The sequence below is a fragment of the Lycium ferocissimum genome, chromosome 2 (assembly GCF_029784015.1).
Source record: "Lycium ferocissimum isolate CSIRO_LF1 chromosome 2, AGI_CSIRO_Lferr_CH_V1, whole genome shotgun sequence".
Lineage (NCBI taxonomy): Eukaryota > Viridiplantae > Streptophyta > Magnoliopsida > Solanales > Solanaceae > Lycium > Lycium ferocissimum.
Genome location: NC_081343.1, coordinates 44579524 through 44599603, shown reverse-complemented (window position 1 = coordinate 44599603; position 20080 = coordinate 44579524). Strand labels below are relative to the sequence as shown.

General features: G+C 35.9%; 2 protein-coding genes across 5 annotated transcripts in view; both read right to left on the bottom strand.

The window, feature by feature from the left end:
* LOC132039497 (glycosyltransferase BC10-like) overlaps positions 1-5429 on the bottom strand; it is an 11005-nt gene extending 5576 nt beyond the window's left edge. Inside the window, exons 1-6 of one of the 4 annotated variants that reach the window (XM_059429970.1) lie at positions 5266-5404; positions 4879-5190; positions 4033-4149; positions 3223-3323; positions 2109-2180; positions 1795-1876 (exon numbers count right to left, since the gene is read on the bottom strand). In XM_059429970.1, the coding sequence (XP_059285953.1) occupies positions 1795-1876; positions 2109-2180; positions 3223-3323; positions 4033-4149; positions 4879-5148 (642 nt within the window). In that variant the 5' untranslated portion in view covers positions 5149-5190; positions 5266-5404. The other 3 variants (XM_059429980.1, XM_059429972.1, XM_059429976.1) reach the window with 3 other exon arrangements.
* Positions 5430-6965: 1536 nt separating this feature from the next.
* On the bottom strand, positions 6966-19284 carry LOC132039482 (leucine--tRNA ligase, chloroplastic/mitochondrial). The gene is made up of 20 exons (XM_059429957.1): positions 18845-19284; positions 14509-14653; positions 14380-14436; positions 13518-13637; positions 13327-13431; positions 12973-13196; positions 12817-12883; positions 12579-12733; positions 12124-12388; positions 11766-11960; positions 11537-11616; positions 10796-10858; positions 10579-10660; positions 9939-10016; positions 9768-9869; positions 9464-9636; positions 9142-9319; positions 8939-9016; positions 8164-8295; positions 6966-7577 (listed from the first exon to the last, which is right to left on the bottom strand). Exons 1-20 carry the CDS (start codon positions 19204-19206, stop codon positions 7332-7334), a joined length of 2907 nt encoding a protein of 968 aa, XP_059285940.1. The 5' UTR covers positions 19207-19284; the 3' UTR covers positions 6966-7331.
* Positions 19285-20080: the final 796 nt, after the last annotated feature.

Sequence of the window (20080 nt, the reverse complement as noted above, 5' to 3'; positions counted from 1 at the left end):
CATGGCCCAACGCATGGAAGTGTAGGGACAAGAGGATGGTGCTGCAAAGGAGCACACACAAGGCAAGGCAACCACGGAAGTGGGAAAAAGAGCACTTGAATAATGTACATTGGATCCTCTTTTTCTCAAATATTAATAATGTCAAATGCATCAACTTAGCAGAATGCACACTAACTTACCATATTCTTTTTCCCCTTACTGTCTTCCAGCGGTGGACGTCTCTGCAAGATTAAGATCCTGACTCTATTAGTTATCAGATAAATGAAGCATATGGATATCAACATTTAGTGCAACAGTGTAAATCTACACTTAACAGTTCCAATTAGAGAATGTAACTGACAGTAACAATCCAACTAAGGAAGGCATTAACTGTGGCATGTTCTTCATCGGGCAGACATTAGTAAACGGGGCTTTTCGACTGTTGAGGAGCACCAATAATTTTTATAAACCTGAAGCACCAATGCTTTATTAAGCATGCATATGTTCAACCTTATCTGCAGAACATATCGAAACACAGCACTCATCTATTGGGTAAACATGTATGTGAAGTTTTAAGTATATTTTAGAGAGAATGAGCACATGATACGACACCTTAACAGGTGAACATCTGGAAGACTGAGAAGAAACACAGCATCATCATCTGCAACCACTTCCGCGTGCTTCCTGATTAAAGTGATCCACTGGACTAAAATGTCAAGTCAATATACTCATAGAAGCAGATAGTAGATTAATGGATCATACTGTCATACTCATGTCACAAGTCATACGAGCAGACAGTATATTTTATCGATTTGAGCATATATATATATATATATATATATATATATATATATATATATATATATAACCACCCCAGCTTCAAAACTTAAGTCTACTTTTGCTTATAGATACAAACACTACTTTAACTTTATTAAAGGTGAATAAACTGTTTACAAGGCTTATTTGGACAAATGAGAAGAAATCACCTAGTGTTCTTGCCTCCATTAATTTGTAGGTGTAAAAGGATTTGGACCTGATACATCATAGAAATTTGTTCTCAACCAATACTTTAGCTCATTTTACTTGTCGGTGTTGTCTGACCAATGACCACTAGGCCACACCCTATGCTTAAAAATTTCATGTATTATATATTTTCACATATAAATGACAAACTAATTATTTTATCCAGAGACAAGTTCAACAAAGACCATCAAGTTGGTGGGTAACCCCTTCTGAAAAATATCTTTAAATTTTTGTTAGGTAGTTATATAGGCTGACATATTTCAAGTTCATAGGAACTTTTTTTTTTTTTTTTTTTTTTAAACGATGATCAGGTTCATATGTGCTTTTTGACCCCGCGCATAATGGGAGCTTAGTGCATTTAGTTGTCATCTGCCTAAGTTTTTTGCAAACCTCTTTGGTTCCTGAGTTACTTTGCACTTTTGTACATCCTTTTCCTATTTGATGGAGTTGGTAACTGCTCCTCCTCTTGGATCTTTGAACATGATTATGGATTAATCTGAAAAAACAAGCATTCCAGAGCTTCTCTAGAGTTTCCTCACCCAGCTTGTCTACAGCCCCTATACTCTATTATATGCCTTGGATTTTTCTTTGTAAGAAATAAGTGAAAAGTCAACTTCACTAGCGCAACTAAATACAGAGGTCAATGAAGTTCTTTTTTTCTTTTTTAATCAGGACAGGTTAATGAATTTCAAAATTGAGGTTGGCGGAACATAGACGTCCTTATACAATAATTTGAGGAAATCCTACCGATTTATGTAAATCTACATATAATTCGGATGGAAGGGAAATTACCTGTGACCCTTTTCGCCATTTGTTCATTGGTATATAGGGTGACATCTTTGGGTTGTAGCGACCATCCTTTTTATCAAGAAAACTGGAAGACAACAAAATTTCATTCATTCACTGTTAATGCTACTAACACAAGAATTTGAAATAATCCTTTAGAAATTCAATGATCTTCAAATCCTGAAACCAGTTAAGGAGTTGATTCATTGCAGAAGGAACAAGAAGAAAAAGAATCCAGTTTCTTTGTCTATCCTTTCCTTCCAGTTCCACCAAATCAACCACCTGTCCAGCCATCACACAAGTTATATCATCCATTTTACCTGTCCACAAAGCTCCTCGGAGAAGCAATCAAGTAGTTGTATATGAAGCTAAAGTTATACAGTGGGACACAGCTGCAATATCAACCATTAGATAATTAGAGAAAAATCTTAACAGCAAGGCATAAACCATAACTCAATAATTGGGTAAAACAAACAGAAGGGAAATACATGGATACAAGAATTGAAACACACTACATATGAAGTATGCGTTCTCATAAGTCATTAACGAGAAGTCAAGAAGATATGTTGCATAGACTCTCAAGTGCAACAGCATACTGGACAATTTGCAAGCTATTTAGCATGGACAGTTTGTGCACGACAAAGTTTGGAATGTGTATTCGTCTTCGTTCTTTTCTTATTTTTTTCCCTTTTCTGGATAAGAAATGTGTATCCTGTCTTATAAATCTACAATGAACCTGTACCAAGCTGGAATATGATTGTGCTGTTCATTCAATAATTCCAGTATGAATTCACTTTCTAATAACCCTTATAGTTTTTCATTGATATGTCCTACATGTCATGTCATTTTTTTTTCTTCTTGAAAATCAGTGGCTTAGGTCCTTATCCTACCATATCGATGTCTATTAAACATAGTAACGATAGCAACGCGCATCGGTGCTAAACATGTCTAAAAGAGTTGTATAACTGTTCTTATGCAATAGGAACCAAAATTATTATAGTTCTCCAAGTCTTGATATCGAACGCAAGTATTACCTTGAATGCAGTTTAGATGACCATGTTTAAGCAGTGTGGAAATTAACAAAACAGAAGGTGTAAATAGGTTAATGAGTTTGAGATGACCAATAATAGAACTGATCTTAGTTAGGTATGTACTCCAAAGGAATGTGGCTAAAGAGTTTGATACATCAGGGAAACTTCAAAGATATGAAGGGGTGTTTAGAAAGACACTAGACTTCTCCTTTTAAGGGAAAGAATCAAATAATCGGAATCATGAGAAAAAAGAAAGCATAAAAAATATCAGTTCGAAGGGAGGAGGTAACCAATAGCCGAGCATGGCATGCATCTACAAGGCACATGCATGCACTACAAGCCATCTACATAGACTTATCTGAGAGATGTCATACGTCAAGTGTTTTTGAAGTAAACAATATACCTGTCCGACAGGAGAACAAATCTTTGATTTGCAGGATCATCAAGTGCTGCCCCAAGTAATAATTTCTCAGCTCGGATCATACTTGATTCTCCCCAAGCTACCTACAGGTCACTCTTAATATCAATCTGGTAAAGACACGAAAGTGATAGAAAGAGCAAAGGGAAGTAAATGAATAATACTAAATTCTTTGATGAGACACAGATTTTAAAATGTCAAATTGACTTTAAGTCTTTTATTGATGGTAGTGGATACAATTATTGAAGTACTCGTAGTAGGTAGTCCAATCGAAAGTATCTGACACAGGAAACATCAAATCATTGTTTGAAACTTTAAAAAAAGATTTTGAATCTTGAAAGTCGTGAAAGTTATACAAAATAATATTACAAATGGAATACCGGGATCATTGTCAAACAACTCCGCACGCCACAAAATGGAAAGCATCATATAAATTGGAGTGGATGGATTACCATATACTCAACATAATTCCTAGGTTGGTGCAACAAGAATATACGAGCTTTAAGGTTTAGAATCTAAATTTACAACATATTGGAGGAATTAACATGCAACCTACCAAATCTCTACATACAAGCTCAATCAGATACATTTCCTGATAATATTCGAGAGCAATAAACATAAATAGACCAATCAACAAGACAAAAGAAAAAGACAAAAATGAATTTCACTGAATTAAACACTCATGTCACTGCAAAATGAAGTTACTTCGATAACAACAAAAAAAATAAAAAAAAGATACAAAAAAAGTTTTTAAATTACAATGTAGCAACACGGTAAGCAAGTAACACCATTTACCTTGATGCTATTTGTCAATTGGCGATCATAAAAGAAACTCGATCTTGTTGTAGACTCATCAAACACAAAACCAGGCTCCGAATGTATATATATTGAAAAATTACCAGTGTCAGCATTCTGCAAAAACACCAAAGAGATAAACAATATCAAATAATTCAGTTTCTAAAACAGCCAATATCAGCGAAACCTAATAACTTTCACATTTTCCATTATGCTCTAGTAAATTAAAAAGTAATTGAACATTCACTACTACTCCTTGTGTCCCAATTTATGTGACACTTTTCGCTTCCCGAGATTCAAACTGCATGAACTTTAACCAACACTTGATGTATTTTTTTCACCAAATTAATATGAGAAAAGTTGCAACTTAAACTACTTTTCATCTAGTTTTCAAATATATAAATTTAATCTTAAAATATTGAGTCAATCTAATCCAATATAGCTTCAAAGTTTAGTCAAATTCTCTCCAAAAGTAAAAAGTATCACATAAAATTGAAAAAAAGAGAGGAGTAATTCCGTTCTGAAACAGCGAAAAACAACAGAAGCTAATATTTTTCACATTTCCATTGTGCTCTCGTAAATTAAAAAAATAATTGAATTCTCACTAGTATTAAAAAAAAAAAATTGCACAGTTGCACATTATGAAGCTGCAACAAGAGTTTGATCATCAGAAAAAAGAACGAAGGAGAAAAAAAAGAGCTATCCTAATCCTAAATTTAGTGAATTTTGCTAAGGCTAATTAAAAAATTGAATTTTCACTACTAAACCAAAAAAAAAAAAAAAAAAGGACTGCTAAATTTACTGAATTTTACTAAGGTTAACGAGAAATTGAAAAATTGATCTAACCTCGAAGAAACTTCCCCAAAGGAAATCAAGAGGTAAATCCCGACGCACGAGAAATAGGAAAGCAACTTTAGGATTGCCGATATAATCATCAACAGCTCGAGATCTACGAGAAATTGAAGAAGTACTAGAAAAGGAAAGTTGTTCGGAATCGGAAAGAGAATAGCTTTGTAGCTTCAAAAAAGCTAATACACAAAGAGTAAGTGAAACAACAACAACCAGCTTCCACCATAACCACAATACATTTCGAACTGACATTGAATTCTTCGTCATAGTTTTTAATTATTCTCTTTTCTTCTCTTCTTCCTTCTCTTCCTGAAAATTATAAAACAAAATAAAATTAGAGTTGCACTTTATGTCTTTCTGTGTATAATATATAAAGAACTATACATTGAATTTGAGAGACGACACCAAATGCTAGCTTTATTTTTGTTTTCACACTGCTTGATAGTGCTTTCCCTTTTTGTTCTGTTTCTTTACTTGGTGCACAACTGTCTCAACAACAAGGAAAGGGAAGAAGTTAACGGTGTCGTTTTTGTACCTTCTAATTTACAACTGTATACGTCATCTCGTGTAGATATTATATTATGCACTGATCATGGAATTCTCCCACCCGTTATAATTAATTCTCAAGAATTTTCCATGACATAATATTACCACCTCAGTCTTATTCTAATTTATTCTACTTGCTGTTTTAGCTATTTTCACTTCTATTAAAAAAATATAAACATAAGATATAGTTTACTAACTTATCTCTCCTATTTTTTTTTTTTTTTTTAATTGAGAGGAACTGTTTTTTTTTTTTTAATGTTAAGGGTATAATTGAAAAATATTATCAACTTTAGTCTTTAACTTTTAAAAGTAGCTAAAATAACTGTTTATTTGGGACAGAGAGTATTAAGTTTCATAATTAGACTCTGGTTATGTTCAAGTCAACTTACTAGAAATCTCCTCATTATCCTAAATTGGAACTAATTATGGAGCAATTTTCAAACAACTATAATTTGAAAACCTATATTTAGACAATATCAATATTTTGAATATTTGATTTTCTTATCAGTAACTATGTATCAGAAATTGTACATTAGAACTTTCATATTTCAAGATTTAATAATATATATAAGAAAGTGCATAACAACGACATAAAAGAATTTCATTTCATTTTTTTTTTGGGGGGGAAGGGGGTTGTCAACAAATTTGTACTTTACCCTTCACGGAATCGAGAAATTCTAAAATCTGTCAATAATTATTTGGGTGCACAAATCTTGACGACAATTAAAATGAGCTTGGCACCGACCATTGAATTAAACGAGACGTCAATTAATTAACAAGGGAAATTGAGACGTGGGAACATGGGAGACTTCTTCCTTGTATAGCTAAAGTTTGTCGTTACACCTATTCTGTTTGGAACTTATTATATACTACCAAACTTTGAACATCAGCATAGGTCGACACCTCCTCATTCTACCACATGGTTCCAAAAGTTAAATCATCCACCCTATTACTCTTGTGACTGATATGTACTATTCTATTCATATTATATTTGTCTGTTAAGATTATTATTATTATATGCCTCTTTAAAAACACAGTAATATTAACCATAAGAGTAACTGTCTAAAAATCATGGGTTCAAAAAAAAGTAATCCATTCAGCTTTTTATCTTTTTGTTAAAGAATGTCCATCATTAAATCGTGAAAAGAATTAATCTTATTTTTTTAAATTTGCCCTTATTAGGGATAGTTTAGTCAAATTACTTATTTTTGTCTAGGAGTTAATATGATCTCAAGGGGTGAATAAATAACTAAGTGGACACCTTTTTTTTGGAACCGGAGGGAGTAACATTCATCAGTTTATCACTGTCTTAAATGTCTCAAATAATTTACACTGCTAATTGGAGCAGTAAAATTGAATTTAGAAAAAACGTCAATTTTGTTTACTAACATTTGGGACTGTAGAGAGTATTTCTAAATATTTTAGACTATCAACGTATAGTTCATCAAGAGGGCAACATTGGTGTATCTGGCTATCTGCTATGGAATGCTACATCTGCCATTGTTCAGCCAGAAGTGAAAATGGTGCCACTTGAAAACATTGGAAGAGTAACTAACAATCCTTGCAAAATGAAACAATGTTCATTGAAGTTGTGAGTAATGATGTTTCTAAACCTTCATATATAAATACAACAGCATATTCGGGGTACAATGGTACAACAATGAACATAAATTACACATAAACTAACAGCTTAAGCTATATTCAGACCCCACCCCCTCTTCTCCTATACAACAAAGCCTATTCCACTTCCATTGATGTCGAGCTTATTGTCCTCTATAACAATATTGTACAGCAAAAAGAATTATGGTACAGAAGCCACCGCTGCTTGCTACTCCACGGTGTTATTAATCCATCAATCCTTATGAAACAACACAATGTATAGAGATCCAGGCATCATACATCAGCTATTGTTGAGCCACCTTGGCCTTTTTCTGCGTATCTATGACGATATTCAGAATTTTCCCTTGGACATATATTCTCTTCCTAATCGATTGTCCATCCAAAAATTTGGACAGTTTTGTATCAAGTGAAGCTAATCTAAAGGCCTCCTCTTCTGTGCATGTTTCTTCGACCTGTATGGTACCTCTAGTCTTTCCATTTATTTGAACCGGAAGGACTACCGTGCTCTCTTTTAAATATGCAGCATCAGCCTGTCATGATAACCATAAATCAGTAAATGTTTCACCTAGTTCAATGATTTAAGATCTTCATGAGCTACTACCAATCCCATAAATTTAATTTGTCTCTAGGGGCTACTATAAACAACAAAATGTTTTCATGTTTTTCAAGTTATCTGGGTTTAGCCTGTCTAATGTCTATATTGAATATTTGCTGAAATGGACTCGTGCAGTATAACAACAAAACTGAACAACTAAATATGTAGATAACGAGAAGCTATGTAGAACTAAATATGTGGAAAAGTTCCTGGTTAGGAAGAAGCAAAAGCTAATGGAGATGAGTCTAGGATTATAAAGACTGTAGAAGTTCTAATATTATGTCTTCACCATGAAAAGTGAATTGACGAATTCAGCAAAGCTATTGCAGTTTCGATTTGATTTCCTTAGTCAGATTAACACATAACGAGAAGCTATGTAGTAGGGTGTTTCTAACTCAGCTCCCTTTTCTTTAGCAACAGTAAAGAGACTAGGAAAAAACAAGTGAACCATATGATCTTCAGAATGGCCTGATGGGGGAGAGGAATAGAGAGAGAAAATCTAGGATCAAGAAAATGCTCACCTTAGGGAATGGCTCATATGCCAAGGAATTCGAGTGTCCCAGACGAGACCAGAGCTCCTCTGCCATGTGAGGTGCATATGGTGAGAGCAGCAAAACAAATGCTTCAATAATTGATCTCGGAAGTTTGTCCCACTAAAAACATGAGATCCAGAGGATTAGTCAAAATGCTATCAGGTAACTTGTAATGAATATAATATAGCTAGATCACTCTTTGTTTCCCTTGTTTTGTTATTTTTCAATGGAAAAAATTAAGTGTCCAATTTGATCTCAGTTCGATGAAGTCTACCGTAGAGATAGCCTCTTATAGAAATGTAAGACTGTAAAATAGACCCAGGGGGGCCAAACCCTTCCCTGGACTCTCTTCCTAGAGGGAGCCCCGTGCACCGGAATGCCCTTTTCCGAGTGATGTCTACAAGCATTCAGTTGGAAACTTTAATTTAATAGGGAAGGAGAACAGCTAAAGAAGTCCTCTTGGGAGTAGTCAACCAATTTTGTATTTCATTCGCCTAAAGGAAGAGACTGAAATCTCTTCCCTCATGTAATTAACTCTTACAAGCACATCAAATGTTTGGACTAAGCTGCTCTTCCAACCTGCCCAAGTTTGACAACGTCGAAAATTTGACACGATTGAAGTGATGACTTTTTCCTTACTTCCTAAAAATTGATCCAACAGACTGACAAGTTTAGGAAAAAAAATCGAAGTGTGACTATCCCCTCTTTTTTCCTGTTTTCCTATTTTTTGAGCACTGAGGGGGAAACGAGGATTAATAGAAACCTTATATGCTGCGTTAATAAACTCCATCATTGCAGAAATCCCAGTGTTGAACCTAGTTCCTTCAATTTCTTCAGTTACCTGTTATATTAAACCAACTCGCAAATCAACAAACTGTTGTGTAATAACAGGAAGTGTATCAACATTCAACCAAATTCCATCCCAAAGGATACATGCCAGCCATATCCAATGACAAGTAGTACTACCTTATCAATGCATCTGTGCAAAGAACGAAGTTGTTCAATCGAAGGTTTCTCATCAACTGTGACAGTTCCATCCGGATATGAACCAGTGGGCAAGGCTGAACCAACAACCAATCTCCAAGATCTTGCTAGGAAACGGTGAACGCCTTCAATACCACTTGTATTCCATGTTTTCGAGTCTCTATCAGACATAATGAATATTTTGCATTATGCACTAGAAGATATGCTGTGTGAATACAATTTTGAAATGGTCGTGTACATATATCACATTAAACTAAGATTTTGAAAAGCAAAAGAAAAGATAAGGCCGGACAGGAGAAGCTACCTTAATGGACCCATAAACATTTCATATAAGCGTAGAGAATCTGCACCATACTCCAAAACAACATCATCAGGGTTGATGACATTTCCCCTACTTTTACTCATCTTGTGAGCTCGGGCAATCAAACGAATGTTGGGGTTGTCTTTCAATACGAACAAGTCACCAGATTTCATGACCTACACATCATCCAAAAAAAAAAAAATTCAAACAGATGAACTACATTCTGAAAACTAAAATTAACATAAAAAGATGCTAAAAAGATTTTTATAGAAGCTAAGTAACTGAACATAATCAGTATATAGTACACCTTTTCCTCAGGTATTCTTTCTTGCTTATACTCAGCCGGCTCATCAACTGAGTCTGCTGATATCAAGTTCCCTTCATCATCTTTGCATGCTGTATATTGAACCTGAAAACTTGATTGTTAAAGACTGACAATGAAATGATGGGACTTTCAAGACCAAGCAAATCGACTTACTTCACCAAGGATGATGCCCTGATTTATGACACACTTAAATGGTTCCTTTGTTGACACAGCACCTATGTCATACAGAACCTGCAACAATGAACCTAGTCATGATTTTTAACAGAAATGTTAGAGAAGAATATAACATGATCTTCTGAATTGAATTGTTCTTCCAAAGGACCACACAAAAAAAAAAGTGGGTGGTTTGGGTTTGTGTTGGGGGGGGGGGAGCAATTCCTCTTGCTTGGTAAGCAGCTCCTAATACTTGCATTAGGGTAGGCTGTCTACATCTCATCCCTTTGGGTGCGGCCCTTCCCCGGACCCTGCTAACGCGGGTGCTTTAGGCACTGGGCTGCCCTTTGACCTTTTTTGGTTTATTTGTCCTCCTACCTCCTCATCTATTTTTCCAAATATATGCTCTGATTCACTTCGCTTGTCTAACAATGTATTGAAGTCCAATTTAGGTCAGTGAAAGAGATTCACCACCCATAAAACAGGTAGCCAAGGAAGAAGAAGAAGAAGAAGAAGAAGAAAGTCTCGGCTCATTTGGATTAACTGCAATACTGACAACATCTGCAGTAGGTAAAGAAGGGTAACCAAAGCTTGAAACTGAGAGAATTCATTTTATTTGTAACAAGTTGGCAGTACTAACCTTGTGCCAGAACCTGGCATACAGTAAATGAAGAACAGCATGCTCAGCACCACCAACGTACACATCAACAGGGCCCCAGTACCTATAAGAAAAAGGAGTCCAATGGGTGGCTAACAATGTGAAACACCAAATCTAACTTTCCAAACTAATAAGTATAACAAAATGAAAGCCAGAAAAAACTGGAACTATTGATTGGAGACCGAAAGTGCAAACTCACTGTTCTTTTGCCTTCTCAACCAATGCACTGGAGTTCTTCGGGTCCATAAATCTTAGATAGTACCTGTATAATAGTGGTGGGTGAGTGACAAGGCTCAACGAAAAGCAGCAAGATACAGATCAGACATATGACACATCCATAGGAACCTCAAACGCAAAGATGATTATTTCTTTACAACACAGATCTCAGAAGGGTGAAAGTTGCATTGGTCTTTTGGACCACACATTATCAGTTTAAGTACATAATATTAAGTATTCATCGACTGTTTGCTTTCCTTATATTTACTTTCAACACCATAGTAAGCAGCCAGATTTTGAGTGACAACATTCGACACTCTCCTCTGCTAAATGCGGTAGGTAAGTGTAGGCTTTTTTACTTCCATTACTACCGGTGACAAATATGCGCCTAGCGCCACCCACCATGGAACAAGAAATTCAAAGTAATTTACTTCCTTTCTTCTTCTTCTTCCTTCTTTTTTATATGATAAGTTCAGAGTAAAATTCCCTCCAATCTGCTTTGGCTTGTACTATTCTATGCTCTTGTCCATATTATCATGCTCCTGCCCCCAAACAAAAAAATATAAAAGATATATTCCAAAGTAGTTTTCCCCCCTTTTGACAAATGACGACCATATACAATATCTAACAACAAAACTACTAGTTAAATGCAAAGTCCTTTTAGGTGGAGAACTTGTGAAAGGAAATAAACACCCAATATTGAAGGAAATACATAGTTGATTACCAGCAAGAACCAGCCCACTGGGGCATGGTGTTTGTTTCTCGCCTAGCAGGTTTTCCAGATAAAGGATCTTTGGTTATAACCTGACAAATTGTTCAGACAAAATAATGCATGTTATTACATGAAGTGTGGTAAGCCTTATAGGAAAGAAGAAACGGAAAAAGGAGAAGCATCAAATGACGAGGAACCAATGTTTATCAAGTTGAAATCTCTCACACTAGGCAAAACATACCCAAGAATCTGCTTTGGCAAGAGGTGGCTCCCCTGTCCCTGTGGGAGTGAAATCATCCAACTCAGGAAGGGTAAGGGGCAGCTCGGTTTCTGAAACTGGAATACCTTCTCCGGAGTCATCCAAAAAGATAACGGGAATAGGCTCCCCCCAATAGCGTTGCCGAGCAAAAAGCCAGTCCCTTAACTTGTAATTTACCTGAAGCAAGATAAATTTGGCAATATGTAAGATCTTATGAGCAGTAAAAAAATGAGAATTGCTTCCTTCATACTTGACTTCATAATTCTGTTTAAGATCATCATCTTTCCAGAAGCTGATATACAAGCTGAAGAGGTATCCTTCATAAATCAAAGGAAGTTACCTTTTTCTTCCCGTTGCCACTTTTCTCAAGCCATTGGATGACTCTTGAAGCAGCTTCTTTGCTAGGCAAACCATTAATGTCAAGCCCTGTCTCTGAACATGATGAATTTATCATAGATCCTTCACCTGAATATGGTCTCTCGACATTGCCACAATCGCCATCATCTGGTCTTACAACCCAAGAAATTGGGATACTGTACTTCATAGCAAATTCAAAGTCACGTGTGTCATGCGCAGGCACAGCCATTATTGCTCCTGTCCCGTAGCTGCATCATAATTGGTGCACTACTATTAAATCCCAGAAACATTGTCAACATGAAGTTTGTAAGACAAACAAATACTTTGGTATTAGGTGCTCATTCATTACGAGAGCATTAATACAGTCATGGACTCATAGCCATAGGACATATCTTGCTAGTTGAATGTACAACAAGAAGATATAAGTAGGCAGACAACCTTCCCAAGACATAATCAGCAACCCAAATAGGAACAGCTTGTCCATTGGCTGGATTTTTTGCATAACACCCAGTAAAGACACCTGTTTTTTCCTTTTGAAGCTCAGTCCTCTCAAGGTCACTCTTTTTAGAGGCAAGTTCTCTGTACTCCTCTACCTGTCTCACATCCGTCATCTCTTAAAAGAACTAGAACGAACAGTATTCTGAGATTAAGAAGCTCAAGGGGCAGAAGAGCATACATGTTTACGTTGTGCTTCAGATAAAAGTGATGACAGAAGGGGATGCTCAGGTGCAAGAACTAAATATCTGCACAGCAGAAAGAAGTATTAGTGACATGTGAATGTATTTTACAAAAGGAGGTGTTAATGATTAGATGTCAAAAGCAAAATGCATACGTTGCACCAAAAATAGTGTCCGGTCTTGTTGTATAAACTGTGATTCTTTTCTCCTCTTCCTGACTGTTGCCATTTATGACGACAAAATCCAATTCTGCTCCTTCTGACCTCCCAATCCAATTCCTCTGCATTTCCTTTATACTTTCAGGCCAGTCTAGGTCATCTAAATCCTCAAGAAGCCGATCAGCATAAGCAGTAATCTTCAACATCCACTGCCGCATAGGCTGCTTGGCAATAAACAATGTACTGTAAAATCATGAAACCATCCAGGCCATGAAAATAAGGACTAGACATTTGAGTGGTTCTTTTGAGAATTTCCTACCTTAAAATATAATAGGGTTTAAGAAAGCCTACCTTTCTGATGACTGGATGCCCCCCTCTTTCACTTACACCATCAACTACTTCTTCATTTGCCAAGACAGTGCCAAGTGCTGGGCACCAATTGACAGGCACTTCAGCCTAATATTGGATTTGGAAACGTTGGTAAGTCGAAGAAGGTTACTTCAACCTACCACTGAGCATAATAAAAATGGAGTTAAGAAAACCTGATAAGCTAGCCCTCTCTTCAGAAGTTGAAGAAATATCCACTGAGTCCATTTGTAGTAATCAGGTTCGGTCGTAGAAATTTCACGATCCCAATCATAAGAGAAGCCTAATGATTTAAGCTAGAAATCAATACAGATATTAGCAAAGTGACATTTTTGAAGAACCATCCTATACGACGAAAGATAGCAAGGGATTAAAGTCCCATTAAATAACTGAAATAACATTCTTGTCACATAGATTAGCAAATAAACTCCAACAATGACAATTTAAATGCTCTGAATTTTGCAGGGAAAGCATCCTTTCTTACAGGCATTTATGGGCATATGGCCATATGAATATCAGCTGAAGTAGAACTAGCCAGCGAGGAATGGAGGAAAAGTAACGGAACTAAAAGATGGTGGGGCGTGACAGCAGACTCTTGGATGGAGAGGTACAAGATAATATCGTAGCTATCATTTTAAAAGACAGGGCCAAGTGGCCAAGACCTGAATTCACGAATTCTGGTTCACCTATGTAATTTTTGATATAGGACTTTTTACTGTTTCTGACCTTAAAAAGCATGCACCTACTATACACTAGCATGAACAGGCTAAATTCCCCTTTGGTGCTCTGCCAAATTAAATACAGATAATCTGAGGATTTGCCAAGTCTCATTAAACTGGAATATGACACTTATGTACACGAAAACAGCTCAAAGTCTATGTCCACCTAGATGAGAACCTGATTCTTGAACTAGGATTGCGAAAAAAAAAAAAATAAGGATTTGATTTCATGGCTAGAAATTCGGACTCTTGAATAGGATTAACAGCCTCAAAGTAAACACCGAACATAGTCACCAAAACAAAAGAAAGCAGTAGTTACCTGCGAGGTGAAACGACTAATATTCCTCAAAGTTGTGATTTTTGGATGCGTGCCTGTCTGTCAAAGGGAAGGGAAAAAATTAGATAGCTGCAAGTATTACATGGAAAACAGTGACTTTTGCAAATTTACCTCAATAGCGTATTGCTCAGCAGGTAAACCAAATGCATCCCATCCCATTGGATGCAATACATTGAAACCTTGCATGCGTTTAAATCTAGCAAGGATGTCTGTTGCAGTATATCCAAGTGGATGTCCAACATGCAAACCAGCTCCACTGCAAGGATAAATAAAGAACCAAAGCAAACTTAATAGGTCGCTATTACAGATCCTCATGCAAAGGGAAAACTTTGTCCAATCTCAATGGCCAAAAAGTAGAACTCCCGGACCTCAATGAATGAAATTTTAATTCCTAGGTACCGAAGGTCAATTGCCAAAGCTCAGAATAGCTTGGCAACTATCTACACCAGAATATTCCTTCCAATAACTGGCTGTCAATTTTGCACATAGGCAGAAAATGCACTTCTAGGGAAGCTATTTTTTTTTTTTTTAAATAAGGCACTTAAGTGTAGGGAAACTAGGGCACTCAATCAGTATATGGTTGAATTTGATGAGTAAGATCAACATTGGTAGGGCTTATGCTATACTAATTTGGATAATCATGGACTACTGAATGGCTTCAGTAATAATTTTATGAACAGACGAAAGGAAATGAAATGCTATGAATGTTGGTGCTATTAACATAGTCGACACAACATCAGTTTAAACCGATAATTTGAATGAGTATGGATCTAATACCATGTTGAAATTTGTTACCATCTGATCTAAAAGCTTAAGCTATCAGAGAGAATACACTTTTTACTAAATAATGCCTTCAGAAATATTGAAGTGTGCGACCCTCTAATTTAAAAAGAAAGCATACTTTTATTTACTTAAGTATGTCATCATTGCCCCTCACGTGCAAGCTTGATTCCTTTTTATGAGCCAAGCATATACAAGTTCTTTTTTACGATAGGTGATAGTGAGACTCGACACCAGGACATATGTTGCTCCGATACCATGAGAAAGAATATGAGCATGCCTTAAGGCAATGGGTGGAGCAATCCAAGATTATTTAAGCTTGTTCAAAAACCCAACACAACCAATAAGGAATAAGTGTTTTCTCTAACATCCTCCAGCACGTGTAACTCGATTTTCGCGTTTACACATGAACCAAATATTTTATTTTTAGTCTTTGTTTAGAGATTAAAGAGTAGCCCTGATGTATACAGATTACACTGAACGGGCTGAATGGTGGGACTAGAGCTAGGGGAGAGTAGGCTCAATAGGAGAGGGTCCGCCTATAGCAAAGTTTGTGGCTTGTTGGGCTGAATTGAGAGAGAGAGAAACCCAGACCAATAGCACATGAAGAGAGAATGTGGTTTGCATAGAGGCTTACAAATGATAAAAGAAATTGTAATTTATAACTTTTTATGTAGCTCAGTATGTTAAAAAAAAAAAAAAAAAAAAAAAAAATTAGAAAACAAGAAACCACAGCTTTAATTCACATGGAAAGTTAGATACATAAGTTAATCTAACAACACTTATGCTACAATAAAAAAATTGTCTAATAATTACATAAAAGCAAAGAGCTTTACCATTTTCAAGTAACAAACAGATTACCCACAAATATCGTGTACATACACAATGCAAGAGTCGGTACCAATGTACGCCCAAGTTGAAACTAAGACATATTTCCAATTAAATCGCCTATATAGATCTTTTCTTTTAATGTGTCCTGTCTTTCACTAGGTTTGCATGGTTCCCAAGATATTGTAGGTCTTTCGAGACAACTCTCTTCCATGTGATTTAGGTCTACGTATCCTCTTTTAACACCTTCATTCACCATAATTTCACAGCAACAGATTGGTGCTTCTGGAGGTCAACATAGGACATTAACAAATCATCTCAAGCGATCTCTCAATTTATCCTCAATATCTGCTACTTTCACCTTCTATCCACTTAGTATTTGCATCTCTGCAACATTCATCTTGTAGATGTATTGGACTTTAACGGCCCAAAGTCACTCACATCTAACATTTTCGGTCTTATAAATATTCTACATAATTTACCTTTCCTTTGGTAGGCATCCTTCTATCACATAATACCTCAGTAGCACTTCCCCATTTCAAGTTATAGCAAACACAACAAACACATTGTTAACATTTTGTTAACTTGAAATAACACTTTTCAATTACTTACAAATATATGTTGTGAAGCTAAAGTATTTATGTCTATATAAAATATTATTAGTATAAAATACAAGAACGCAAACAAGAAAGATTACACTAACTTTTTGTAAAGTTGAATTTCTATTTCTTTTATCTTTTGATCAAGTGTATTTTCATTCATAAAAAATGGCCAAAATGGTTGTATACAAGGATATACTAAAAGGTAAAGAATCTACGAAAAGACATAATTCTCTACAAACTCCACCCAATCATCTATACAACAACAAGGAACTTTATGTATGCACCAATAGAAAACAATGGAACAGAGACTACTCCTCAAGTGGAGAAATTTGACTCTACTCCTTCAAACACTCACCTATTTCTCTCTCTCCAAACAACCGCTCTTCCAGCTAAGCATCAAATCTTTCACAGTTTTTGGCATTACCCATGAAGTGCAAAACCACCTAAACATATCCCACGATAGCCTCATGGTAAACCCGCAATATAAAAGAAAATGATCCATGTCCTCGACCGTCTCCTTACACATATAACACCAGCTGACGCAGACAACCTTCCGCTTCCTAAGATTTTCCGCAGCCAAGAGAAAAAACACACCTTCCTCGGCACCCTTGGAATCCATATAGACTTACATGGAAAAATGTGCTCCTCCCTAGCCAATAATTTCTCATAGAGAGACTTCACATAGAACACTCCATTATTCCCGGGGCCGCCGCCAAACATCGGGTTATCAACCGATATGACCTGCCTATGTAACAAAACTACCAACCTTTAAAACTTGGTCACTTCCCAATTTTAAAATTCCCTTCTAATCTCAAATCCCAAAAAACCTCCCCACCTTGTATGCCCCTAATATGTTGTATTGTCGAGTCTCTTTGGCAAGATATTCTGTACAATCTCTAAAATTCATCTTTCAATAGAAGTCCCCGCACAAGCTATGTCCTCAAAAGTTTAGTCTTCCGTCTCTAACCTTGAATCAGATATTTTCCCAAAAATAATCCCATCTCTTCATGACCTTCCTGCACAACCCACAACCGAAAGACAAAGTAACATCTCTAGTTCTCCATCCCCATCCTCAATCCCATATTTATCAGCTATCACTCCCCTGAGTCCCCTCCATAGAACTTTTACCTCTATTCCGAACCTCCAACGCCACTTGCCTAATAAAGCTTTATTTGAGACCTTTAAATCTTTAATTCCAAGACCTCCCCATTTTTTAGGAGATGTGACAGTCTCCCACAACACCAAGTGAAATTTTCTTGCCCCATCTACCGCATTCCATATGAAGTTTCTCTGAACCTTTTCCAACTTCTCCATAACTGAAGTTGAAGCATGAAACAAAGAGATGTAGTAAGTGGCTATGCTTGATAATGTGCTCTTAATTAGCACTTCCTTCCCGTCTTTGGACAAATATCTTTTCTGACACCCCGCAAGTCTCTTTCCACACAATATGATCCTTGTTCCAAGCACCTAACGGTACTCCAAGTTCCATATATCATAAAGAACTAACCTCAATAATCATTTTGCCAAAACAACAACAAATCTAACAAACCCAAATTGCAACAATGGTTATTTTCCATTATTTTCAAGCTTTCCCAACAACACCCATTTGATTTATATTTGCTTTTCATATTCGAATCCAATACCACTTCCTCAAAACATTATACTTCAATTGTTATAAGTTCGAAAAAGATTATTGTACAATAAGTAAGAAGATGAAAAAGAAAAAGGAAAAGCAGAGCAGAAGCAATTTTATCTGAAGTTACCTATAATTTGGGTAGCAGTTAAACTTTTTGAAAATGGTGGGTACAACGGGGATCAAATAGGGTACCAAGTGAAATTTTACTATCTTGAGTACTAATGTCATAGAAAAACAAACAAAAATAATCAATGTCCTAATTCAAGATTACTTTGTTTGGTTCGACTTTGTAAAACATATACAATAAGTAGGTTGGTTCCTTCTCATTAAAAAATGATACTCCATAAGGTTTCCTTCTAGTTAAAACATGATACGCCATAGTATATCCTTGGCACATACTCGTCTTAGTTTGACTGAGCACAAAATTTAAGAAATAAAAAAAGAGACTTTTGAATATTGCGATGCTAAATGAAAGATGTGAGTAATGTAGTAAAATATCCTTTTAATTTTGTGGTTTAAAAGTTGGCAAGTAGGGTGTTTGAATTGTCAACTTACTAAATATAGAAGAGTAAAGTCGAAAGAGTGGGATAAAAGCATGTACCTTGGATATGGGAACATATCAAGAACATAGAATTTAGGCTTGGAAGTATCAATCTCATCAGGGGTACGAAATGTCTTATTGTCTTCCCAATAGCCTTGCCATTTTGGTTCAATTTCATGAAAGGGATAAGCCCTTTTGACCTGCACATTAGTTTTTTGCTCATCAAATTCTTTTACAACCTCACTCACTATACTTCTGCTAGAACTTTTTGTACAAGTGAAAACTCTGAAGCGCATGGGGGTACATAATTGGCGGCGGCGGTAGTGACAGGAGGGTATAAGTGTATGGCGGCGGAGAGGAGGAGGATGGGGGAGTTGAGGAGGAAAGTGGTGGTGTGTGCAAGTATGGAATTGGGTGAGCATTGCTATAGAAGTTGCAGTGGTTTGAGAAAATTTGAAGGTTGCAATTTGCTGGGAAGATGATGGTTAGATAATGTATTGTTGTAGTTCATGGGCTTGGGCTTGGGCTTAGGCAGGTAAAACAAGTGATGGTTGCTCAAGAAAATAGTGGACTGGGCTTACCTCACTCTTCTTAAATATTGGACGATGTGAATTTATGTGACTTTGGGTTGACTAGATATAAAGTTTAAGAAAGAAGATATTTGTGTAGCTATAAATTAATTTGTTAAGGATTAGAGCAAATTACTCTCTCCGTCTCAATTTATGTAATATAAATTTGACTTAATATTGAGTTTAAGAAAGAAAATGAGACTTTTGAAATTTGTGATCTAAAATAAGATATAGATATTTGTATGGCTTTAAATTATCTAAAAGGGAAGTTCAGAGTTAAATTATTTTTAAATATACAAATAATTTTTTTCTTATGATAGATTAAAAAAAAAATGTATCATATAAATTGAGACAAAAGATATATAAAAAATGTGTCACATAAATTAAGACCGAGAGATCCGTATGTAAAAATAAAAAATAATTATAGCATGAGGTACAAATCCCACATTCAAAGCTCCAAAAAGATATGATTGATCAACCTTTTCTTGTTCCTTAAGAATAAGGGCAGACCAGTCATTTACTATGTTTGTCAAACCCTACTACTGCACTAACTTTTGCCCCTGTATAAAAGGATGCTTTAGTTTGCCCTTTTGCACAATCACTATGGAGGAAAGAGCAAGGGACTTGGAAGGAGGTTTATAAAGTAGTTTTTTCTTTCTTGGCAAAGAATAAATAGGATTTAGATTTAAAGTTAATTGGTATTATTTATTTTATTGATGTAGAGTAT

What these genes read in the sequence shown, in the direction of transcription:
- LOC132039482 (XM_059429957.1), bottom strand. Translation starts at nt 19,206, where the DNA reads ATGCTCACCCAATTCCATACTTGCACACACCACCACTTTCCTCCTCAA. An exon ending in AGGGCATCATCCTTGGTGAA is followed by an intron (nt 9,870 to 9,938) that starts GTAAGTCGATTT and finishes TCAAGTTTTCAG; the next exon opens with GTTCAATATACAGCATGCAA. An exon ending in CATATGAGCCATTCCCTAAG is followed by an intron (nt 7,578 to 8,163) that starts GTGAGCATTTTC and finishes TTATCATGACAG; the next exon opens with GCTGATGCTGCATATTTAAA.